The sequence below is a fragment of the Salmo trutta genome, chromosome 5, assembly GCF_901001165.1.
Source record: "Salmo trutta chromosome 5, fSalTru1.1, whole genome shotgun sequence".
Lineage (NCBI taxonomy): Eukaryota > Metazoa > Chordata > Actinopteri > Salmoniformes > Salmonidae > Salmo > Salmo trutta.
In genome coordinates, this window is record NC_042961.1 from 6,179,211 (window position 1) to 6,205,325 (window position 26,115).

Here is a 26,115-nt window from a genome sequence, read left to right on the forward strand (position 1 = left end):
AGTCACCTAACATGTCACTGTCATACGTTGGTCCACTCAATAGTGCTCGAGTGTTAGCACTGTGCTGACTGTGGTGTGTCGATTACTGTATGGTGTGTCTATGGGTGTTTCTCAATGGAAAATATGAGTCCCACCCACCTTCCTTATATACGTACAGCTTGAAAAAGAGCGCAGGGCAGCCAGGACAAGGCGTCTAGCGAACCAAAAGTAAGTGGCAAACGAAATGCACGTTTCGGTTAAATCAAATGTGACTTAGCCTTGTAGATCAAACATTTCCATTAGCGATCGTGCGCAATTGAGTTTCTTGTAGATGTGTTATTGACACGTCGCTTTCCTCAGAAATATTTAATTTACTAGCGAGCCTTCTTCCTCGAAGGATATGATACGCAAAAACAAAATGTCTCACAGAGAACATGATAACAGTAGGCTAAGCGGTTAGGCCTCTCGTTATAGACCTATTAGAAACTATGTTTGCATAATTTGCCTGACAACGCGAAAGGCGGCCTTCCAGAGCTTCGGTAAATTGGCTTGTCTTCTTCCGATTAGTAGGCCGAGTGCAGAAAACCTTTACAACGCAAAATTACAACTAGGAAATACCGAATTTAACGTTTAGCTGGCGCCTGAAAGTCGACTAAAAAGGTACTGATATATTGACATTTTTTACCTTGGTTCGATGTTGACTGATGCACAATATTTTGCTTCTGTATATTTTGACAGTTGCTGTGCTGTCATTTGGTGTAGAGGCAGTCAGTGTAAGGCTATTCCGAAAACGTTAGTATAAGCGGCGGCCTATGGCTATTCTCATTAATTCAATGTTGAAAATGACATTTAGAATAAGGATGTTTAGCTGTCTACAATTATTTATTTATTCAAATATTGTGTAATAGGCCAATCATGTGGATGGAAATAAGACTTATTTTTCTTTGGTGTCTACTACATACAGCAAAAGAGTTGTTTGAACTTTTGGATAGGCCTGCCTATACACATTTGAGTCACTCGGAAGTTATTTTCAAACCATCTATTTTTGTATGAGTTCAATGCCTCAACAGCCAACACCCATCATGTGTATTGTATTGAACACTCCCATCCCCCCAGCAAATATGGTTGGTGGACACAAGGAACCCAAATGGCTACTTACTTATAATGAGTACCGTTCCTCACCTTTTATCAATAGAAAAGGTGTGACATTTCATTGTAATCTATCAAAGCGATTATGTCAGTTGGTAGCCTAGTTCTTCAGTTAGCCTTTATTTGCCACTGATTTGAGGTTTGGTTATTATACAGTAATAGCCTTTATCGGCTTTAGTGAGTAGGCCGAGCAGGAGTCTTAGTCAAATGCTGTTTTTGTGTAGATGAGATTTCGTCAGTCACAATTTCTCTCCAGTATTACACTTGCTTAACGTTAGTTTTAATCTGTAAGCCTCAGGACAATGATAGAAGGGGAAATACATTGTGTTGAAATTAGTATTTTGTACATGGGTTAGATGAGAATCATTCATACGTCTTACTCTTTTCGACAGCGTGGTCGATTCCTGTTTGGACTTTGGCTTTCCCGTCAACAGTACGATGCTTTATTTCGAAATGTTGTGACGTTCGAGCACACACATTTTTTTAGGCTTGTCTACTGCCGCGTTCACGTGGTAGCCGGAACAAGGGGAAACTCGAACATTTCCGACTTGTCGTTATTCACAGGTCTCGTTCAACCAGTTAGCTATAGTTATACAAATCTTTCCTGTTGACCCTTCGTTGGTGATTGGGCAACAGTAGGGATTCTTCAAGTGTTTGTCATTCAACGACAGACGACTAGTTTTCATGCAGTTTTCCACTTGAGAAATACTGCACCAAACGTCTAAGATGTAATATTGCGCAACTAAGACCTCGTCTTCACGTCTACTGGCTACAGCGTCTCAAGAGGGACAAACAGTAATATTGCCGCTTTTTTCTCGTTTTTCATGCTAAGATATTTTAAGGTAATATGCGAAAACAGACGTTCACTTCGTCTAGTCGAGTTCTGCAAGGAGTAAACCGAATCTATGGATGGACGCCTTTAGGCTGTAGACTTATACGCATGCACAGTACATTAAATAGGGGGTGACGGTGTAATAACAGTGTAGTAAGTCCTTATATCATAAATATTATACTGTATCATCTAAAAGTGAACTTTTTGCTGAGGTGTAGTCGGTAATATAAAATGGTCTGAAACATAATTAATATTGCTCACATGTTCCCTATTCAATCGGAGAGAGAATCATATCTGTTCTACACTATACATATCTATCTGAGCATTTTCTAGCCTAACCTTACATCCTTCTGAACAGGCCACTGATGTAGAACTGTGTTCCTATTCAAATACAGCAGCAGTCTGTCATTCTTTCCCCTGTACTTAAAATGCAAATTATGAGAAGGGATTCTGTACATGGAGCCATGGATGGAACAAGTTGGCATATGAAATGGGAGTATTGGTTTTTCACACACAGCAGCATAATCATTGTCAAATAACAAGCAGCACCAAAAGTAACAATAGCAAATGAGAGTCAAGGTTGGGTCATTTGAAATGTAGTATTTCAGTGTACAGTAAGGCTTTAAATAGGTTCTCCCATTTTAATCAGTTATTTCTTAATTACTATTTCAGATACACACTGTATGTATGTCTTCTTCCAGATGGCATTTCTTTGTGCTAGATTTCAGGAAAATACTAAATTTCATGAACATAGTAGTTCCATTTCACACAGTATGACCCAACCCATACATTTTCCATGTTAACAATTAAGCCATCAGCTTAGGGAACCCAGATTCCTTAAACCTTGGGTCATCCTGAGGAATTCAGCCTTATTTTTCCTCCACAGCTTAACTTCGTTGAGGGTGGAGGGGCCCACTGTGTATATGGGCGTGTTTCTAGCTCTGTAGTTGCTATGGACACCACAACACCAACCTATGTGTTCACGCCACAATTTGAGTCATAAAACTTTGTTTTACAACAAACAGATGCGTGGCACTGACTGTGTGTCCAACTGCCATATTGTGTGTCTGTAAGGCAGGAGGTGTTCCTGTCATCATGACCTAACCAGGAACAGAAAAACTCCTGGCCTTATAAATTGCATTTACACATTAAACAGGCCTTATATTTTGATCTTTTTCTTTATTTCAGACCATAAACCATGAGCTATCCAGGATACCCTCCTCAAGCCGGAGGCTACCCATCCCAAGCCGGAGGCTACCCACCCCAAGCCGGAGGCTACCCACCCCAAGCCGGAGGCTACCCACCCCAAGCCGGAGGCTACCCACCCCAGGCCGGAGGCTACCCACCCCAGGCAGGTGGCTATCCCCCTCAAGCAGGGGGTTACCCCTCTCAGCCTGGAGGTTACCCCCCTCAGGCTGGTGGCTATCCTCCACAGCCTGGAGCTGGAGGGTACCCAGCCATGCCCCCAGCAGGTAAGGCCTCAGCTCAACAGATCATGATTGGCCTAAAATATGCAGACATGTCCAGTATTTCTTATAGGTACAAGGTATATGAAATGTAATGTAATCTAAGGGAGACAGACAGACAGACAGACAGACAGACAGACAGACAGACAGACAGACAGACAGACAGACAGACAGAAACATAAAGACATGGTCAAGAAAAGAGGATAGGGTACTGCTGGACAGACTCAGAGACTGAGTCCTTCTGTCCTCCTGTATCTCAGGGCCAGAGATCATCATGAGGTTTAGATGTAATGTTGTGGTGCATGCGTTGTGTTTTCTAAACAACCTCTGCTGTGCTGAGAGACAACACTCACAGACCAACTAGTGTCTGACACAGTCCTCCCATTCTGTGTGCCCTGAGAATCATTCCATATCTGCTGACTAGAAGCCGAGGTTAGTCACATATATTGGCAAGTGTGAACAGTTCATTGCCAGTCCTGGTGCCTAGCACAATCACCAGATATTTATTGAAACCTTCCTATGAAATCTTAGCACTTTCAATGTTGTTTTGAAAGCAGCACTTTTTTTGGTAACATAATTGATCGATTGATTGTTTAAAAGCATATACAGCCACAACATCATAGCAAAAGCAGTACATACTACATACATACTATTAAAATAATAATCCTACAGTGGGGGGGGGGAGTATTTGATCCCCTGCTGATTTTGTACATTTGCCCACTGACAACGAAAGGATCAGTCTATAATTTTAATGATAGGTTTATTTGAACAGTGAGAGACAGAATAACAACAAAAATATCCAGATAAACTCATGTCAAAAATGTTATTAATTGATTTGCATTTTAATGAGGGAAATAAATATTTGACCCCCTCTCAATCAGAAAGATTTCTGGCTCCCAGGTGTCTTTTATACAGGTAACGAGCTGAGATTAGGAGCACACTCTTAAAGGGAGTGCTCCTAACCGCAGCTTGTTACCTGTATAAAAGACACCTGTCCACAGAAGCAATCAATCAATCAGATTCCAAACTCTCCACCATGGCCAAGACCAAAGAGCTCTCCAAGGATGTCAGGGACAAGATTGTAGACCTACACAAGGCTGGAATGGGTTACAAGACCATCGCCAAGCAGCTTGGTGAGAAGGTGACAACATTTGGTGCGATTATTTGCAAATGGAAGAAACACAAAAGAACTGTCAATCTCCCTCGGCCTGGGGCTCCATGCAAGATCTCACCTCGTGGAGTTGCAATGATCATGAGAACGGTGAGGAATCCACCCAGAACTACACGGGAGGATCTTGTCAATGATCTCAAGGCAGCTGGGACCATGGTCACCAAGAAAACAATTGGTAACACACTACGCCGTGAAGGACTGAAATCCTGCAGTGCCCGCAAGGTCCCCCTGCTCAAGAATACATATACATGCCCGTCTGAAGTTTGCCAATGAACATCTGAATGATTCAGAGGACAACTGGTGAAAGTGTTGTGGTCAGATGAGACCAAAATGGAGCTCTTTGGCATCAACTCAACTCGCCTTGTTTGGAGGAGGAGGAATGCTGCCTATGACCCCAAGAACACCATCTCCACCGTCAAACATGGTGGTGGAAACATTATGCTTTGGGGGTGTTTTTCTGCTAAGGGGACAGGACAACTTCACCGCATCAAAGGGACGATGGACGGGGCCATGTACCGTCAAATCTTGGGTGAGAACCTCCTTCCCTCAGCCAGGGCATTGAAAATGGGTCGTGGATGGGTATTCCTGCATGACAATGACCCAAAACACACGGCCAAGGCAACAAAGGAGTGGCTCAAGAAGAAGCACATTAAGGTCCTGGAGTGGCCTAGCCAGTCTCCAGACCTTAATCCCATAGAAAATCTGTGGAGGGAGCTGAAGGTTCGAGTTGCCAAACGTCAGCCTCGAAACCTTAATGACTTGGAGAAGATCTGCATAGAGGAGTGGGACAAAATCCCTCCTGAGATGTGTGCAAACCTGGTGGCCAACTACAAGAAACGTCTGACCTCTGTGATTGCCAACAAGGGTTTTGCCACCAAGTACTAAGTCATGTTTTGCAGAGGGGTCAAATACTTATTTCCCTCATTAAAATGCAAATCATTTTATAAAATTTTTGACATGCGTTTTTCTGGATTTTTTTGTTGTTATTCTGTCTCTCACTGTTCAAATAAACCTACCATTACAATTATAGACTGAAAATTTCTTTGTAACTGGGCAAATGTACAAAATCAGCAGGGGATCAAATACTTTTCCCCCCCACTGTATATCAGTTTGTCAGTGATTTGCCATAAACTGTTTAGTGACAAAAACACCCATCTATGTCACCTGTTGCAGGTAGTTGGGGAGGTGGTGCTGGTTTCCCCACCATAGGTGTTGATAATCTGTCCAACCCTGGATTCAACGCAGGCAATCTTCCAGGCATGGTAAGTCTGGCATGAAAATACATCCACACCCCCCAAATCACACAGAGAATATTCTCAACATGCCTGTACTTCATCCCCCTTCAGATCATTGCATTAAATATTTCAGTTAGCATGAATTGCATGGCCAATATTGGAAATCACAACCCAATTATTGACTGGTAAGACTTTTATAAAAAATAATCTATGTTGCAGCTTTCTTGTTAACCTTTCTTCAAAATCTCTCTTGCATGACAAAAATAATATGGCTCGTAATTAGCTAAGATACTGCTTTAAAAATGTTAGAATTTTCTGCAACCTCCTCTTTCACTGTTGTAATCCTTCAAAACTACATGTTTTGTATAATTTCTTTGTTGCATTGTCTTTTATTTTCTTTGTAATCAAAACACAACAGCAGATGCTGTATTACCTATAATACATGATTGATCATCTGCAAAACAGTTTTGCGTGTATAATAGTTTAAACCAATCAGCGTACTGTCTGTGCAAATCTTTATTGGATGCCCATTTCTCATCCAATCATAGGCCAACCAGATCTCATCATCCATGGGGGGTTTTAACCCCAACCCTGCCATGTTCACCCCTGGTGGGTACCCCCAACATTCCCCCCAGCCCCCTAACCAACAGCCCCAAGGCCTGTACCCACAGCCAGGTGGGCAGATGCCACAGACTCAAGGCCCAGGCATGGGCTACCCAGGCCAGCCCATGCCTGGCTACCCACAGGCACCCTCACCCAACCCCTCCATGCCTGGTTACGGAGGAGGACCAGCGCCTAACCAGCCCATGCCAGGGTACCCTCGTGCCCCGTCGCCCAACCCGTCCATGCCAGGATACGGAGGTGGAGCCATGCCCGTCGCTCCTGCCATCAACGTAAGAGACACTGGGAAGATTTAACCCTATTGTGACAATAGTACTTCAAAAGACTATTTAGGACAGGTATACATCCTGTTAAGTGTCCATACTTCATCCATGGGTTTCAACTTGGATATCTGAGTGTTCTGCAATAATATTGATAGTGTTTCTATAGTTTTCTGTTTCTTCTTGAGATGTCAATGATTAGAGATTTGACAGTTTTACTGGCAGCTAACACTGAAAGGGTAAAGCAATCTGGAAAATGTCGTCTTCTTCCCTGTTCTTCCAGAGAGGATTCCGGGGAAGCATCAAGGATTTTCCAGGAGCAGACCCACTGAGAGATGTGGAGGTTCTGAGGAAAGCCATGAAGGGCTTTGGTGAGTTGGTTACATAGGCCCAGTCAAGAAACAGCCCCTTATACACTATAGGGGTCTAGTGAGTGAGTTAGACCCTCTTCAGAAACAACCCCTATACCCGTATATAGGGGTCTAGAGAGTGAGTTAGACCCTCTTCAGAAACAACCCCTATACCCGTATATAGGGGTCTAGAGAGTGAGTTAGACCCTCTTCAGAAACAACCCCTATACCCGTATATAGGGGTCTAGAGCGTGAGTTAGACCCTCTTCAGAAACAACCCCTATACCCTTATATGGGGGTCTAGAGAGTGAGAGACTGTGTCCGAATACCCATACTAGTGTACTACATACTTAAAGTGCACACTATGTACTCCTGACTGGCTTGAGTAGGTGGGGCAGGGCTGAGTGTGGGTGCATTTTCCAAATTCAACGGACATGTCTCGCATTAACCAGCCTGATAATATCTCATTTCCAATTCAATTAATTTCTCTAAACTCTGAATATAATATGAATTGAGTTATAGGCCTACTCAGGCTGGTTGTAACCAGACTCTCACATTCTACCTAATGGAGTTATAGGCCTACTCAGGCTGGTTGTAGCCAGACTATCACATTCTACCTAATGGAGTTATAGGCCTACTCAGGCTGGTTGTAGCCAGACTATCACATTCTACCTAATGGAGTTATAGGCCTACTCAGGCTGGTTGTAACCAGACTCTCACATTCTACCTAATGGAGTTATAGGTGTACTCAGGCTGGTTGTAGCCAGACTCTCACATTCTACCTAATGGAGTTATAGGCCTACTCAGGCTGGTTGTAGCCAGACTATCACATTCTACCTAATGGAGTTATAGGTGTACTCAGGCTGGTTGTAGCCAGACTCTCACATTCTACCTAATGGAGTTATAGGCCTACTCAGGCTGGTTGTAGCCAGACTATCACATTCTACCTAATGGAGTTATAGGCCTACTCAGGCTGGTTGTAGCCAGACTATCACATTCTACCTAATGGAGTTATAGGCCTACTCAGGCTGGTTGTAGCCAGACTATCACATTCTACCTAATGGAGTTATAGGTCTACTCAGGCTGGTTGTAGCCAGACTATCACATTCTACCTAATGGAGTTATAGGCCTACTCAGGCTGGTTGTAGCCAGACTCTCACATTCTACCTAATGGAGTTATAGGCCTACTCAGGCTGGTTGTAGCCAGACTATCACATTCTACCTAATGGAGTTATAGGCCTACTCAGGCTGGTTGTAACCAGACTATCACATTCTACCTAATGGAGTTATAGGTCTACTCAGGCTGGTTGTAACCAGACTATCACATTCTACCTAATGGAGTTATAGGCCTACTCAGGCTGGTTGTAGCCAGACTATCACATTCTACCTAATGGAGTTGTAGGCCTACTCAGGCTGGTTGTAGCCAGACTATCACATTCACGCTATACTGTAGCCCATATAGCCAATCTATGCTATTTAAAAAGGTCTAAAGACAGAAACAGAACATTTGGTTCCATTTCAACATATTTATTAGTTAATATACAGAATCTACCACATACCCAAAACTGATTTGTGAAGTTGCTGGAGGCAAAATGCAAAACTGGAGAAACAGGAAAAAGTTATCTATTAGTGAAACCAAAGTGCTGTAACATATATAAATGACATCAAATAGCCTAGTACACCAAAACTTTTCAAATGTTCTAATCCATAGGCTATTGCACAGAAAACGTGGACAGTCGGGTGTATCGCAAATTCTGAACCGCTGGACAGCAACATAACAAACTAAAGCACTGCAAATTCTGAACCGCTTGACAACAACATAACAAACAAAAGCACTGCAAATTCTGAACCGCTTGACAGCAACATAACAAACAAAAGCACTGCAAATTCTGAACCGCTGGACAGCAACATAACAAACTAAAGCACTGCAAATTCTGAACCGCTGGACAGCAACATAACAAACTAAAGCACTGCACATTCTGAACCGCTGGACAGCAACATAACAAACTAAAGCACTGCAAATTCTGAACTGCTGGACAGCAACATAACAAACTAAAGCACTGCAAATTCTGAACCGCTGGACAGCAACATAACAAACTAAAGCACTGCAAATTCTGAACCGCTTGACAGCAACATAACAAACAAAAGCACTGCAAATTCTGAACCGCTTGACAGCAACATAACAAACTAAAGCACTGCAAATTCTGAACCGCTTGACAGCAACATAACAAACAAAAGCACTGCAAATTCTGAACTGCTGGACAGCAACATAACAAACAAAAGCACTGCAAATTCTGAACCCGCTGACAGCAACATAACAAACAAAAGCACTGCAAATTCTGAACCGCTTGACAGCAACATAACAAACAAAAGCACTGCAAATTCTGAACCCGCTTGACAGCAACATAACAAACAAAAGCACTGCAAATTCTGAACCGCTGGACAGCAACATAACAAACTAAAGCACTGCAAATTCTGAACTGCTGGACAGCAACGTAACAAACTAAAGCACTGCAAATTCTGAACCGCTGGACAGCAACATAACAAACAAAAGCACTGCAAATTCTGAACCACTTGACAGCAACATAACAAACTAAAGCACTGCAAATTCTGAACTGCTGGACAGCAACATAACAAACTAAAGCACTGCAAATTCTGAACCGCTGGACAGCAACATAACAAACTAAAGCACTGACCATAGGGAAGGAGATCTGATTGACTGCTAAGGCTTGATCCATAAATTAAATCATTCACGGTTCAATATGCAGAAATCGCTCCGCCATTTCCTGGTTGCTAAAATTAAAATAATTTCGCCTAATTTCAGTTTATGTTACAAAACAAGCACTCAGAGTGTAGAGAATCATTGTACCATCTAAACCGCTGTGATATATTTTCCATAACCAAAAATATTGTATTTTCAGCTGTTTGAAGCTGGTGTACAAGACCGAAAGTAAAAGACGCAAAAACGAAACTTAAGAAACCGCTTCTTAGACTTTCTTTCAATGCGAAAGACAGATCTATAACTCACATTTCTATGTGAATTTGGTTGGGTCGCCCAAAAAGTTACATGTTGCAGCTTTAAATAGGTAGCCTAGCCTCCAAAACTAAAACAATTCATATGTTCAAATCAAAAGGCCTGATTAACATGACATCAATAATGCAGCCACATCCCGAGTCCCGGTGCCGACACATTCAGAAATCAAAAGATGGTTTTGTATTTAGTTTAAAAGCTCTGACAAAAACCAAGAGAACAAAAAACACTTTCCAATGAGAAAACAGAAATCCACTTTAAAAATAAAAAAATGCTTCTGTTTTCAAAGATGTAGCCTACGATGCAATACTTGTGATAATTTTAAGAAGAACAAAAACTACATAGCCTACATTTGAACAAAACCTCAGAAGCTTCGCTATTCGGCATCTTCCCAATTAACCTTTTAATGCAATGGTCTAAATCAGCGTCACTCAGTGTTTCTTGGTAGTCTTAAACAAATCTACTTTGAAACAAAAGTTTACACCTCACACACGTGGTTATGGGCCTGGAAGACACATTTCAGTTGAATGCATTCCGTTGTACAAACTGACTAGGTATCCCTTTCCCTTTCCATGTCAGACATAGAGTTGAGATGTTTTACATTTTGAGTTTGCATCCCAATATTACACTATAAACTGTACATCATAGAAGGGCGATTTGGTCATTCCACTGCAGGAACGGGTTTTAAGTAGCCTAGTTTAGTTGTTTGGCCACTTGTACAGAACTAGGGCCTATCACACCCAGCCCACCTCTTCCAATGCATTGTGGAATAGTGTGCATTGAAATTTACTTGATGAAGCTCCGAAATTAGTATACCATCCTGGCATTTAGGGATCCTGAGTGGCGCAGCGGTCTAAGGCACTGCATCGCAGTGCTAGAGCCGTCACTACAGATCCGGCTTAGATCCTGGGCTGTATCACAACAGGCCGTGATCGGGAGTCCCATAGGGAGGCACACAATTGGTCAAGCATTGTTTGGGTTAGGGGAGGGTTTGGCCGGGGGGCTTTACTTGGCTCATCGGTGTAGGCCGTCATTGTAAATAAGAATTTGTTCTTAACTGACTTGCCTAGTTAAATAAAGGTTAAGTAAAATAAATAAATACATACAACCATACTCGATTTTCAAAAATGAACTTACTATAAAACGTTCTATTTTCTCATAGTCAGAATGAGCAATGCGCGATTGCGTTGTTTCGCATTATTGGTTGATTTTGGGAGCACATCCCCATATCTGATTATCAACTGTTGTCAAAGCAGAAATTACTATGACATCTGGGCATTTAAAGGGTACTCGATTTTTGAAATACATACTATAAAAATAAAAAAAATGTGCATACTCAAACAGCCTACTATTTAGGACGCAAGTATGGGTATTCGGACACGGCCAGTTAGACCCCATTCAGAAACAACCCCTAGCCCCTTATATAGGGGTCTAGTGAGTGAGTTAGACCCAGTCTAATATTGGAACCAGAAACAAAAATTGCATGCGTAATGGCCAGCTGTTAGAATAGGCCCTGTCCTGAAACAACCCCTTGCCAGTCCCTTATACAATACACACTGTAGATTTGAACAGTTTGCATAGGTATAATCAACACTAGCAGTTATGTTGTCTTCTATTAATGATCATCGATCTTTGAACGACTTAATTATGTATAAGGACCTGGTAATGTTGTTTGCTCAGCTACACTACTAAAAACCTTGGTGTTCTGAATCCATCAAGGGAAATGGATGGGCTGTTTGAATATGTGTTCTGACAGTGGACTTGTCCTGCAGGTACTGATGAACAGGCCATCATAGACCTGCTAGGAAGTCGCTCCAACAGACAGCGTGTTCCCATGCTCATGGCCTTCAAAACCTCCTACGGAAAGGTAGCTAATACAGTCATATTGACATTATACTATATTATACTATGTAAGTACAATATACATTTTCTAATAGCTTATTTCTTATTATAGAAAGACTATACAGTGATTATGACCATACATTTTTTCTATAATTTCTTTCTAGGAAGGTATTTGAAAGGAATAGGCATGACTCTCGCTCCCATTTAAAAACGTTATACCTTATTTATCTATTTAAGTTTTTAGGGAACAATGAAATAAGTGTTACAGCATCATAAAATGGGCTGAATATGTTGCCCTGAAGTGACAGTCAGAGTGTATTCTCTAGTGTGCCAGTGATATCTAAACAGCAGCTGTTGGTTCTGCCAGTAAACGACTCGCTGAGGGATCTGATTCACTCAGACTTTATTAGCTACAGCCATACCCAGAACACACATGGCACAGCAGTTGAACACACATGGCACAGCAGTTGAACACAGATGGCACAGCAGTTGAACACAGATGGCACAGCAGTTGAACACAGATGGCACAGCAGTTGAACACAGATGGCACAGCAGTTGAACACAGATGGCACAGCAGTTGAACACACATGGCACAGCAGTTGAACACAGATGGCACAGCAGTTGAACACACATGGCACAGCAGTTGAACACACATGGCACAGCAGTTGAACACACATGGCACAGCAGTTGAACACACATGGCACAGCAGTTGAACACAGATGGCACAGCAGTTGAACACAGATGGCACAGCAGTTGAACACAGATGGCACAGCAGTTGAACACAGATGGCACAGCAGTTGAACACAGATGGCACAGCAGTTGAACACACATGGCACAGCAGTTGAACACAGATGGCACAGCAGTTGAACACACATGGCACAGCAGTTGAACACACATGGCACAGCAGTTGAACACAGATGGCACAGCAGTTGAACACACATGGCACAGCAGTTGAACACAGATGGCGTCAGTACTTGAAGTGGACTGAAATAAGTACCTCTACTCATTTGGTCTCTCAAACCCTGTTCCTGGAGAGCCACCCTCCTGGAGATTGTAACTTCAACCCTGTTCCTGGAGAGCCACCATCCTGGAGATTGTAACTCCAACCCTGTTCATAAAGAGCCAGCCTCCTGGGGTTTTTCACTCCAACCCTGTTCCTAGAGAGCCAGCCTCCTGGAGGTTTTCACTCCAACCCTGTTCCTAGAGAGCCAGCCTCCTGGAGGTTTTCACTCCAACCCTGTTCCTAGAGAGCTAGCCTCCTGGAGGTTTTCACTCCAACCCTGTTCCTAGAGAGCCAGCCTCCTGGAGGTTTTCACTCCAACCCTGTTCCTAGAGAGCCAGCCTCCTGGGTTTTTTTACTCCAACCCTGTTCCTAGAGAGCCTCCTGGTGGTTTTCACTCTAACCCTGTTCCTAGAGAGCCAGCCTCCTGGAGGTTTTCACTCCAACCCTGTTCCTAGAGAGCCAGCCTCCTGGGGGTTTTTACTCCAACCCTGTTCCTAAAGAGCCAGCCTCCTGGAGGTTTTCACTCCAACCCTGTTCCTAAAGAGCCACCCTCCTGGAGGTTTTCACTCCAACCCTATTCCTAGAGAGCCAGCCTCCTGGGGTTTTTTACTCCAACCCTGTTCCTAAAGAGCCAGCCTCCTGGAGGTTTTCACTCCAACCCTGTTCCTAAAGATCCAGCCTCCTGGAGGTTTTCACTCCAACCCTGTTCCTAAAGAGCCACCCTCCTGGAGGTTTTCACTCCAACCCTGTTCCTAGAGAGCCAGCCTCCTGGGGGTTTTTACTCCAACCCTGTTCCTAAAGAGCCATCCTCCTGGAGGTTTTCACTCCAACCCTGTTCCTAAAGAGCCACCCTCCTGGAGGTTTTCACTCCAACCCTATTCCTGGAGAGCTACCTTCCTGGAGGTTTTTGCTGCCACCCCAGTTGTAACTAACCTGATTCAGCTTATCAAGCAGCTAATTATTAGAATCAGTTGTGCTAGATTAGAGTTGGATTTAAAACCTACAGAACAGTAGCTGTCCAGGAACAGGGTTGGAGGTTAAACCTACAGAACGGTAGTTCTACAGGAACAGGGTTGGAGGTTAAACCTACAGAACGGTAGTTCTACAGGAACAGGGTTGGAGGTTAAACCTACAGAATGGTAGTTCTACAGGAACAGGGTTGGAGGTTAAACCTACAGAACGGTAGTTCTACAGGAACAGGGTTGGAGGTTAAATCTACAGAACGGTAGTTCTACAGGAACAGGGTTGGAGGTTAAACCTACAGAATGGTAGTTCTCCAGAAACAGGGTTGGAGGTTACACCTATAGAACGGTAGTTCTACAGGAACAGGGTTGGAGGTTAAACCTACAGAACAGTAGCGCTCCGGGAACAGGGTTGGAGGTTAAACCTACAGAACGGTAGTTCTACGGGAACAGGGTTGGAGGTTAAAACCTACAGAATGGTAGTTCTACAGGAACAGGGTTGGAGGTTAAACCTACAGAATGGTAGCTCTACAGGAACAGGGTTGGAGGTTAAACCTACAGAACAGTAGCTCTCCAGGAACAGGGTTGGAGGTTAAACCTACAGAACGGTAGTTCTACAGGAACAGGGTGGGAGGTTAAACCTACAGAATGGTAGTTCTACAGGAACAGGGTTAGAGGTTAAACCTACAGAATGGTAGTTCTACAGGAACAGGGTTGGAGGTTAAACCTACAGAATGGTAATTCTACAGGAACAGGGTTGGAGTGTAAACCTACAGAACGGTAGTTCTACAGGAACAGGGTTGGAGGTTAAACCTACAGAACAGTAATTCTACAGGAACAGGGTTGGAGGAAAAACCTACAGAACGATATTCTACAGGAACAGGGTTGGAGTAAAAACCTCCAGAACGGTAGCGCTCCAGGAACAGGGTTGGAGTTAAAACCTACAGAACGGTAGTTCTACAGGAACAGGGTTGGAGGTTAAACCTACAGAACAGTAATTCTACAGGAACAGGGTTGGAGGAAAAACCTACAGAACGGTAATTCTACAGGAACAGGGTTGGAGTAAAAACCTCCAGAACGGTAGCGCTCCAGGAACAGGGTTGGAGTTAAAACCTATAGAACGGTAGCTCTACAGGAACAGGGTTGGAGTTAAAACCTAAAGAACGGTAGCTCTCTAGGAACAGGGTTGGAGAGCCCTGCATTATACTATATAGACTTACTGCCAATATTCTAAAAGAGGTGCCAGTCCTCAAGCAGTACAGAAAATTACGGTGTCTGTATTCAAGTCAGAAAATTCAAGGTGCTTGTTCGCTGTATTGCTGAGCACCGGCCCAACTCAAAGACAGCTTGGATAGCATTGAATTATACCAAGCTTGTATCCCCTTACCTTCCCAGGATCTGGTTAAGGATCTTAAGTCCGAGCTGTCAGGGAACTTTGAGAAGCTGGTGCTGGCCATGTTGAAGACTCCATCCCAGCTTGATGCATACGAACTGAAGGAAGCCATTAAGGTTTGTGAAAGGGTTTTTATAATCACTGACAGATTCCCTCTTCTTAACATGTGTGTGCGTGTGCGTGTGTGTGTGTGTGTGTGTGTGCATGAAAACAAGAGTAATGTTTTGTTTTGTGTTATTTTTGTGTTATTAACTAGCTAAACTAAACTTAAAGAACAGAGAAAGACAAATCATACTTGGTATATAATAATATCCCTGTTATAACCTCCCAGCCATTCTCTGCTGTATGTTCTGACAGGGCGCAGGGACAGACGAGGCCTGTCTGATAGAGATCCTGTCCTCTCGCTCCAATGCAGAGATCAGAGAGCTCAACCAGGTCTACAAGACAGGTGAGTTACATACAAACACTGTTCAGGGAGACAATGTTAACAAGGAAGTTGTATATTTCCTTTCAGAAACACACCACGCCTCTGTTGTATTGGATTGTGGAAGTGGACTGTGTGTGTTATTTCAGAGTATAAGAAGTCTCTGGAAGATGCCATCAGTGGGGACACCTCGGGACATTTCCGTAGACTCCTCATCTCTCTGGCCCAGGTACAGCCTATGACCCATAGATATAGAATAGTGTATACATTCTAAATACATATACACATAGGAACAGTACATATAGATGGATGATTCATTATGTGTTGTGTTTGTGCTCTCAGGGTAATCGAGATGAAAGAGAGACGGTGGACATCTCTGTAGCTAAACAAGATGCTCAGGTACTGTATATTGCCATTTCTTATCTGTCACAAACCTTGTGACGTCTAATCTACATACTGTAGTATGTCTTCAGCATACTTCGGGCCATGAGTTTTTCATGACCACGTGATTTGAGCAGGAAAAACTCTGGACTCTACACAACATATTAGAAATCTCTACCTCCTCGTTGAAAGATGCCTGTGTGTATTGTGTGCCCTCTGTCCAGGCCCTATATGCTGCTGGGGAGAACAAGGTGGGAACTGATGAGTCCAAGTTCAACGCCATCCTGTGTTCTAGGAGCAAGTCCCACCTCAGAGCAGGTAACTACAGGGGAGAGGAATGGTACTGTGACGACAGAAGTTAAATATCTATGAAATATAAATGAAATGTATATAAAATATCAATTACATGTATATGAAATATCAATTTAATGTATATGAAATATCAGTGCTCTCCGCTCACCTTGACTCGTAGCTAGAGCTTTTGCCGCTACCTTATCTGTGTGTGTGTGTGTGTGTGTGTGTGTGTGTGTGTGTGTGTGTGTGTGTGTGTGTGTGTGTGTGTGTGTGTGTGTGTGTGTTTGTGTTTGTGTGTGTAGTGTTCCATGAGTACCAGCAGATGTGTGGCAGAGACCTAGAGAAGAGCATTGACAGAGAAATGTCTGGAGACCTGGAGAGTGGAATGGTGGCCGTGGGTAAGGGGAAACCTTTTGGTTAAACACACACATGCACTGCCATGCCTATACAGGTTTATCCGGTGTCACACCTACACGTTTCTACACAGGCACACACTAACACTACGTAGCACCCATAACAACGCACACCACCCACACACACAACTATGTCTTACTTTACTTGTGAGGACTTTTTGGGGAGCAACAATTGATTCCCATTCAAAATCATATTTTCCGGGCCTCCTGAGTTGCGCAGCGGTCTAAGGCATTGCATCGCAGTGGTAGAGGCGTCACTACAGACCTGGGTTCGATCCCGGGCTGTATCACAACTGGCCGTGATTGGGAGTCCCATAGAGCGCCGCACAATTGGCCCATCGTCGTCCGGGTTAGGGGAGGGTTTGGCCAGGGGGGCTTTACTTGGCTCATCACCCTCTAGCGACTCCTTGTGGTGTGCCGGACACCTGCAGGCTGACCTTGGTCATCAGGTGAACGGTGTTTCCTCCGACACATTGGTGCGGCTGGCTTCCGGGTTAAGCGAGCGGGTCTTTAAGAAGTGCGGTTTTGGGTGTCATGTTTCGGAGGACGCGTGACTCGACCTTCGCCTCCCAAGCCTGTTGGGAGTCCCAGCGATGAGACAAGATCGAGAAAAAGGGGGTAAAATATAAATAATAATAATAATAATTTCCTAACCCTTACCTTAAACCGAAGCCTAAAATTGCATTTTTACAAGTGAGGACTGGCAAAATGAATTTATGTTGGTTTACTATTCTTGTGAGAACTTCTGGCTCACAGGTATAGTAAAACATGTACACACACACACCTACAGTACCAGTTAAAAGTTTGAGTTTTGTAGAATAATAGTGAAGACACCAAAACAATGAAATAATTATATGGAATCATGTAGTAACCAAAAAAGTGTTAAACAAATCAAAATATATTTTATATTTGAGATTCTTCAAAGTAGTCACCCATTGCACACTCTTGGCATTCTCTCAACCAGCTTCACCTGGAATGCTTTTACAACATTCTTGAAGGAGTTCCCACATATGCTGAGCACTTGTTGGCTGCTTTTCCTTCACTCTGTGGTCCAACTCATCCCAAACCATCTCAATTGGGTTGAGGCCAAATTTATTGAATGTGTTAACACCAATGAGCTTGAAAAGTATTGGGACAGTGAATGTTTTGTTGTTTTGGCTCTTTACTCCAGCACTTTGGATTTGAAATGATACAATGACTATGAAGTTCCTGTCAGCTTTAATTTGAGGGCATTTTCATCCATATCGGGTGAACTGTTTAGAAATTACAGCACTTTGTTTATGTAGTCCCCCCATTTTAGGGAATCAAAATTCACTTATATGTGTATTAAAGTAGTGAAAAATGTAGTATTTAGTCCCATATTCCTAGCACGCAAGGATTACATGAAGTTTGTGACTTTACAAACTTGTTAAATACATTTGCTGTTTGTTTTGGTTGTGTTTCAGATTATTTTGTGCCCAATAGAAATTAATGATAAATAATTGATTGTGTCATTTTGGAGTCACTTTTATTGTAAATAAGAATAGAATATGTTTCTCAACACTTCTACATGAATGTGGATGCTACCATGATTACGGAAAATCCTGAAGTAATTGTGAATAATGATGAGTGAGAAAGTTACAGACGCACAAATATCATACCCCCCCAAACATACTAACCTCCCCTGTTATTGTAATGGTGAGAGGTTAGCATGTCTCGGGGGTATGATATAAAATGCTAACCTCCCCTGTTATTGTAATGTTGAGAGGTTAGCATGTCTTGGGGGTATGATATAAAATGCTAACCTCCCCTGTTATTGTAATGGTGAGAGGATAGCATGTCTTGGAGGATATGATATTTGTGCATCTGTAACTTTCTCACTCATACAGACAAGTGATTTTTTTGGGCCTCCAAAAATAGTTTTTGGTCCAAGACTGTAAAATCACCAGAAATTCAGCAAAAAATGTGTTTAATTTAGGAAATCTGTTCCCAAGTCTTCCCACAAAAAAAAATACGTGATTGTGTCATATCAAATGTTCAAATCAAATCAGATTTTATTAGTCACATGTGCCGAATACAACAGGTGTAGACCTTACAGTGAAATGTTTACTTTCAAGCCCCTAACCAACAATGCCGTTTAAAAAATACAAATAAGAATAAGAAATAAAATGAACAAGTAATTAAAGAGCAGCAGTGAAATAACAATAGTGAGACTATATTTAGGGCGTACCAGTACAGAGTCAATGTGCGGGGGAACCAGGTAGTCGAGGCAATTGAGGTAATATGTACATGTAGGTTATTAAAGGTTATTAAAGTGACTATGCATAGATAATAACAGAGAGTAGCAGCGGCGTAAAAGAGGAGATGGGGGAGTGGGGTGGGCAATGCAAATAGTCTGGGTAGCCATTTGATTAGATGTTCAGGAGTCTTATGGCTTGGGGGTAGAAGCTGTTTAGAAGCCTCTTGGATCTAGACTTGGCGCTCCGATACCGCTTGCCGTGCTGTAGCAGAGAAAACAGTCTATGACTTGGGTGGCTGGAGTCTTTGACAATTTTTAGGGCCTTCCTCTGACACCGCCTGCTATAGAGGTCCTGGATGGCAGGAGGCTTGGCCCCAGTGATGTACTGGGTCGTACGCACTGCCCTCTGTAGTGCCTTGTGGTTGGAGGCCGAGCAGTTGCCATACCAGGCAGTGATGGAACCAGTCAGGATGCTCTCGATGATGCAGCTATAGAACCTCTTGAGGATCTGAGGACCCATGCCAAATCTTTTCAGTCTCCTGAGGGGGAATAGGTTTTATCGTGCCCTCTTCACGACTGTCTTGGTGTGCTTGGACCATGTTAGTTTGTTGGTGATGTGGACACCAAGGAACTTGAAGCTCTCAACCTGCTCCACTACAGCTCCGTTGATGAGAATGGGGGCGTCCTCGGTCTCCTTTTCCTGTAGTCCACAATTATCTCCTTTGTCTTGATCACGTTGAGGGAGAGGTTGTTGTCCTGGCACCACACGGCCAGGTCTCTGACCTCCTCCCTATAGGCTGTCTCGTCGTTGTCTGTGATCAGGCCTACCACTGTTGTGTCATCGGCAAACTTAATGATGGTGTTGGAGTCGTGCTAGGCCGTGCAGGAGGGGACTGAGCACGCACCCCTGAGGGGCCCCCGTGTTGAGGATCAGCGTGGCGGATATGTGGTTACCTACCCTTACCACCTGGGGCGGCCTGTCAGGAAGTCCAGGATCCATTTGCAGAGGGAGGTGTTTAGTCCCAGGGTCCTTAGCTTAGTGACGAGCTTTGAGGGCACTATGGTGTTTAACGCTGAGCTGTAGTCAATGAATAGCATTCTCACATAGGTGTTCCTTCTGTCCAGGTGGGAAAGGGCAGTGTGGAGTGCAATAGAGTGTGGAGTGCATGCTCGCAGTACACATCCTGATAATCTGTCTGGCCCTGCGGCCTTGTGAATGTTAACCTGTTTAAAGGTCTTACTCACATCGGCTGTGGAGAGTGTGATCACACAGTCGTCCGGAACAGCTGGTGCTCTCATGCATGTTTCAGAGTTATTTGCCTCGAAGCGAGTATAGAAGTAGTTTAGCTCGTCTGGTAGGCTGTGCTTCCCTTTAGTCTGTAATGGTTTGCAAGTCCTGCCACATCCGACGACCGTCGGAGCCGGTGTAGTACGATTCGATCTTAGTCCTGTATTGATGCTTAGCCTGTTTGATGGTTCGTCGGAGGGCATAGCGGGATTTCTTATATGCTTCCGGGTTAGAGTCCCGCTCCTTGAAAGCGGCATCTCTAGCCTTTAGCTCAGTGCGGATGTTGCCTGTAATCCATGGCTTCTGGTTGGGGTATGTACATACGGTTACTGTGGGGACGACGTCATCGATGCACTTATTGATGAAGCCAATGACTGATGTGGTGTACTCCTCAATGCCATTAATATATTCCAGTCTGTGCTAGCAAAACAGTCCTGTAGCTTAGTCTCTGCTTCATCTGACCACTTTTTTGTTGACCGAGTCACTGGTGCTTCTTGCTTTAATTTTTGCTTGTAAGCAGGAATCAGGAGGACAGAATTATGGTCAGATTTGCCAAATGGAGAGCGAGGGAGAGCTTTGTACGCATTTCTGTGTGTGGCGTAAAGGTGGTGTAGAGTTTTTTTCCCTCTAGTTGCGCATTTAACATGCTGATAGAAATTTGGTCAAACGGATTTAAGTTTCCCTGCATTAAAGTTCACGGCCACTAGGAGCGCCGCACGAGTGTTTTCCTGTTTGCTTATGGCGGAATACAGCTCATTGAGTGCGGCCTTAGTGCCAGCATCGGTCTGTGGTGGTATGTTGACAGCTATGAAAAATACAGATGAGAACTCTCTAGGTAGATAGTGTGGTCTACAGCTTATCATGGGATACTCTACCTCAGGCGAGCAAAACCTCGAGACTTCCTTAGATATCGTGCACCAGCTGTTGTTTACAAATATACATAGTATGCCACCCCTTGTCTTACCAGACGCGGCTGTTCTATCCTGCCGATACAGAGTATAACCATATGTTGATAATGTCGTCGTTCAGCCTCAACTCCGTGAAGCATAAGATATTACAGTTTTTAATGTCCCGTTGGTAGTTTAATCTTCCTTGTAGGTCGTCAATTGAATTTTCCAATGATTGCAGAATGATTTTCCAATACTTTTCCAATGATTAGCTAGTAGAACGGAAGGCAATGGGGGATTAGTCGATCGCCTACGAATTCTCAGAAGGCAGCCCGACCTCCGTCCTCTTTTTCTCTGTCTTCTCTTCCCGCAAATGACGGGGATTTGGGCCTGTTCCCGGGAAAGCAGTATGTCCTTCACGTCAGACTCGTTAAAGGAAAAAAAAGCTTCTTCCAGTTCGTGGTGAGTAATCGCTGTTCTGATGTCCAGAAGTTATTTTCGGTCATAAGAGACAGTAGCAGCAACATTATGTACAGAATCATTTTTAAAAAGAAGTTACAAACAACGCGATTTTTTGTACAAAAAGCACATTTGGTTAGGAGCACGTAAAACGCCAGCCATCTTCTACAGTGCCATGATACATGTCTCAATGTAATCAAGGTATGAAATTATTGTATTTGAAAATGATCTATTTTTGGGCTTAGTTGTGGTAAATTTGCAGTGTACAAATTCTTATAATTATGTTCTGGCCCCCGACCATCGTCTCTGACAAAAATCGTCCCGCAGCTGAATCTAGTTGCCTACCCCTTCCTTAAGACACTGCATCTAAGTGCAAGAGGTGTCACTGCAGTACCTGGTTAGAATCCAGGCTGCATCACATCTGGCCGTGATTGGGAGTCCCATAGGGCGGCGTACAATTGGCCCAGCGTCGTCCGGGTTTGGCCCGGGGTAGGCCGTCATTGTATATACGAATTTGTTCTTAACTGACTTGCCTAGTTAAATAAAGGTTAAAAAATACAAAATATACATTTAAAAAATATTCATGCATACGTTTAAATTATATTATGTAAGTTAAACATAAAAATATATAAAAACTGATTTATTAAAATATATCTTTTTTACAGATTACTAACATTACTGCCCCCACTGCAAGAATGAAATACTTAAATAAATGCAATTTTGTCCTTGAAACATTTAATTGAAATACTGTAGAATTCCATTCATTCCTATGGAGCACTGCTCCTACTGGGAGTGACAATATGGCCGACCAGTGGCTTCAAAGCCTCTCAATGGTCAATACATAGCATCAGCAATCCAGGGTTTATTTACATAATTGGTTAACACCCATAACTTACTCATTGTTATTGTTGAAAGATGTTATTGAAGATGCTTTAACAATATGTGTTGCCACACTGTTGCTGCCTGAATGAGTAATTGTTGTTGTGTTTTTCCCCACTTGGCTATCATTGCTCAGGTTAATGGTACAGTAACATGCTTTTAGATTCATTTGACTGGATGACATTGTTATCTGACTGTGTATCAAGAGAATATCTCAACCTTACACCCTTGTGATGATGTGATGTGGCGTGTTGTTTGCTTCTTCCATTACGCATGTTCATCCATACAGAAGTCATGTTGATGTGATGTTTGAAAATGTATTTCACCAAACTACAGTCATATTTTCTCTGTTTTCTTCAACTCTCAAGTTCAGGTTTCAGATAGGACTTTATATACAATATTTTCAGTTGAATCTCTTCCTATAATTTGAAACTGTTTTGTTTGTTTGAGAGTTTCCCTCCTCTCGGATCTGTTTGTGCTCTTGCCAGTTCCATTGCTTTCATCGTCAACCCAAACGTTAGTCATGACAATGACTGACAAGGAGTTGGCATGCTAGCACTAACAGACTGGTAATCGGGCTATGTTATCAGTCCCTCCCTCCATATAGCTGGGGCTGGTCTAAGGTTTAGTAGGGTGGTCAGTACATGCTGGGCATTCTAACCCTCTGCTCTCTCTGTGTTCCAGTCAAGTGTATTAAGAACACGCCTGCCTACTTTGCAGAGAGACTCTACAAGTCCATGAAGGTAAGACACGCTCCCTTACGGTCTGCCTGTCTGGGCTGATTACAACATACTGTACATACACACAGTACAACAGAACTGTCCACGACTGATAAGTGCACATTGTTTAAGTTCATTACATTTCTACTTTCCCAGTCCCAATGAAATGACATTGTTATTACTGTAATTGCTTCTGATAATTGTACTCTTCAAATAAGTGCTTAGGTCCAGCCTGACCTGTGTGTTCGTGTTCTCAGGGGGCCGGGACCAAAGACAAAACCCTGATTCGGATCATGGTGACCCGTTCTGAGGTGGACATGCTGGATATCCGTCAGGAATACGTCAAGAACTACGGCAAGTCGCTCTACACAGACATCTCTGTAAGTATCTCTCCTCATCACCGCACACACACACACACACACACACACACACACACACACACACACACACACACACACACACACACACACAAACCTCCAACAATGCTACTGCTATAGAGCAGGTTAGCTATTCTAGCATGATGTTCTGGACTAGTTTGTTGATGTGTTTGTGTTGTTGTTGTTGTCTATGACAGGGAGACACCTCAGGGGACTATAAGAAACTGCTGTTAAAGCTGTGTGGAGGAAGCGACTAGAGGGACCATGCCAGCTCTCTACGGGATCTCCTCCACACTATATCCATTTACTGACTGGCCTATAATATAATCTTTATCATAATATATGCCATTCTGCCAATCTGTCTGACTGTCTGTCTATGCATGCACCACAATCAGCAGTTCTGCATGCCATGCCATCCATTTTTTCATTGCAACTGTTGTCACATGTTATGATATGAGAACATCATGTCCTAAAGCTGTTCCTTTTCTATATTTTTATGAGCAACAAAGTATATATTTTTCAATAAGTTTTCCTTTGATTGGTATTATATCTTAGTCGATCTGAAAATGCCCTTAAAGGTACAATGTGCAACATTGATTCGATTTGGAATTTAAATCAATATATATATTTTTTTTTTAAAGATATATTTTATTTTAACCAGCCTGTGCCAATATTATGCGTATCTAATTGTACAAGTTAATTCAGTACTAATTGATTTGGCTGAGCAATGTTGAATACGTTACTCTGAAAAGAATAATTAGCGGCTAAAATACCAAAGTGGTCAGTTTATATTTAAGCAATAATGCCCAAGTGGGTGTAATGTATGGCCAATATACCACGGCTAAGGGATGTTCTTAAGCAGTACCTGGATACAGCCCTTGGTATATTGGCCATATACCACAAACCCCTGAGGTGTCTTATTGTTATTATAAACTGGTTAACAATGTAATTAGAGCAGTGAAAATAAATGTTTTGTCATACATGTGGTATACGGTCTGATATACCCCATCTGTCAGCCAATCTTCATTCAGGGATTGAACTGCCCAGTTTATAATTGTGTTTATATGGTGTGTGTACACAATCACTGTTGTTTACTTTCCTTTACACTCACTCATGTGTTTTCTGCTGTTTGCTACGAGCGCAAGTTTCAAGTTTTTAATGGTGCACAAGTACAGTGAAATGTATTTTTCTTTGAGCATATCTGTCAATATAACTCCAAATGTAAACCTCATTGCATCACATTTCAGTAACGGTGCTCTGATGATCACTACATCTGAAAATAAATGCTGAGAAACACGGCTGTTGTTTCCCCTAGTAATTCCATCCATGCTCATGTTGTGTTGCGTCATACTGTGTTTTAGTCTTGAGGCAAGAAAGAGTACTATTTCCTGTTTCTGCTACTGACATTTTCAACCAATGGCTAGCAAGTAGCTAGCAGGCTTATTTAATTATACACTGAGTATTCCATGACAGACTGACCAGGTGAAAACTATGATCCCTTATTGATGTCACTTGTTAAATCTACTTCAATCAGCGTAGATGAAGGGGAGGAGACAGGTTAAAGAAGTATTTTCAAGCCTTGAGACAATTGAGACATGGATTGTGTATGTGCCATTCAGAGGGTAATTGGGCAAGACAAAAGATTGAAGTGCCTTTGAACGGGGTATGGTAGTAGGTGCCAGGTGCACCGGTTTGTGTCAAGAACTGCAACACTGCTGGGTTTTTCATGCTCAACAGTTTCCCGTGTGTTTCAAGAATGATCCACCACCCAAAGGGCATCCAGTCAACTTGACAGAACTGTGGGAAGCATTGGAGTCAACATGGGCCAGCATTCCTGTGCTTTCGACACCTTGTAGAGTCCATGCTGATGATGAATAGAGGCTGTTGTGAGGGCAAAACTGGGGGGGGTTAAAGTCAATATTAGAAAGATGTTCTTAATGTTTTGTACATTCATTGTAAAGGCAACAATGCCAACACTGACCTGAATAGGAGAACGTCTGCCATTTATTTGTGACTTTGTCACTTGTCAGTGGTTTTGGTTGTTTGCTTTGTTTCAGTCAGGTGGCAGTAGGAGCAGATACCTTCCGTTTCCTCTCACTCCACTGGCCCGGATTTATCAGAAAGACACACCTTTCCTGTGGCTGGGCCACTCCCCCATGTTTGTCGTTCAAACTCTTGTCTATTCTCTCTCACAACATAAGCAGGGGGGCGGCTTCTGTTGTGAAAAGCAATTATGGATCCAGGCTTTGAAGGGAAATCTCAACTTCATATTCATCATCTCCAGCAACACCCCAACATCAACATATGCGAAGAAATGTGTGTTTCTATGTTTTGCAGTCAAAAAGATAGAGGAAGATAAGTGTTTATGATGATATCATCTGGTGTGCGTTAGGTGATTTTATTGTCCAATGAGTAGGCAAAGGTAACTAAAGGTCATAGTTAAGTGAAATCACATGATACACACCGGATGTTGTCATTGGAA

General features: G+C 42.9%; 1 protein-coding gene across 2 annotated transcripts; it reads left to right on the top strand.

The window, feature by feature from the left end:
* The first annotated feature begins 10 nt into the window (after window positions 1-10).
* LOC115193573 (annexin A11) lies at window positions 11-24,956 on the top strand. 2 transcript variants are annotated; one of them, XM_029752324.1, is made up of 15 exons: window positions 11-207; window positions 3,149-3,432; window positions 5,771-5,859; window positions 6,381-6,725; window positions 6,997-7,084; window positions 11,867-11,961; window positions 15,297-15,410; window positions 15,652-15,742; window positions 15,868-15,947; window positions 16,061-16,117; window positions 16,324-16,417; window positions 16,696-16,791; window positions 23,222-23,280; window positions 23,514-23,636; window positions 23,831-24,956. In XM_029752324.1, exons 2-15 carry the CDS (start codon window positions 3,159-3,161, stop codon window positions 23,888-23,890), a joined length of 1,665 nt encoding a protein of 554 aa, XP_029608184.1. In that variant the 5' UTR covers window positions 11-207; window positions 3,149-3,158; the 3' UTR covers window positions 23,891-24,956. The 2 variants fall into 2 exon arrangements, with proteins under 2 accessions (XP_029608184.1, XP_029608186.1); XM_029752326.1 differs by lacking the exon at window positions 11-207 and adding an exon at window positions 214-639.
* The last annotated feature ends 1,159 nt before the right edge of the window (window positions 24,957-26,115 follow it).

Bases quoted from the DNA above. Each gene is read 5' to 3' on its own strand.
- LOC115193573 (XM_029752324.1), top strand. From the start codon at position 3,159: ATGAGCTATCCAGGATACCCTCCTCAAGCCGGAGGCTACCCATCCCAA. The intron at 3,433-5,770 runs GTAAGGCCTCAG...CACCTGTTGCAG, and splicing joins CCCAGCCATGCCCCCAGCAG to GTAGTTGGGGAGGTGGTGCT. The intron at 15,743-15,867 runs GTGAGTTACATA...GTGTTATTTCAG, and splicing joins CAACCAGGTCTACAAGACAG to AGTATAAGAAGTCTCTGGAA.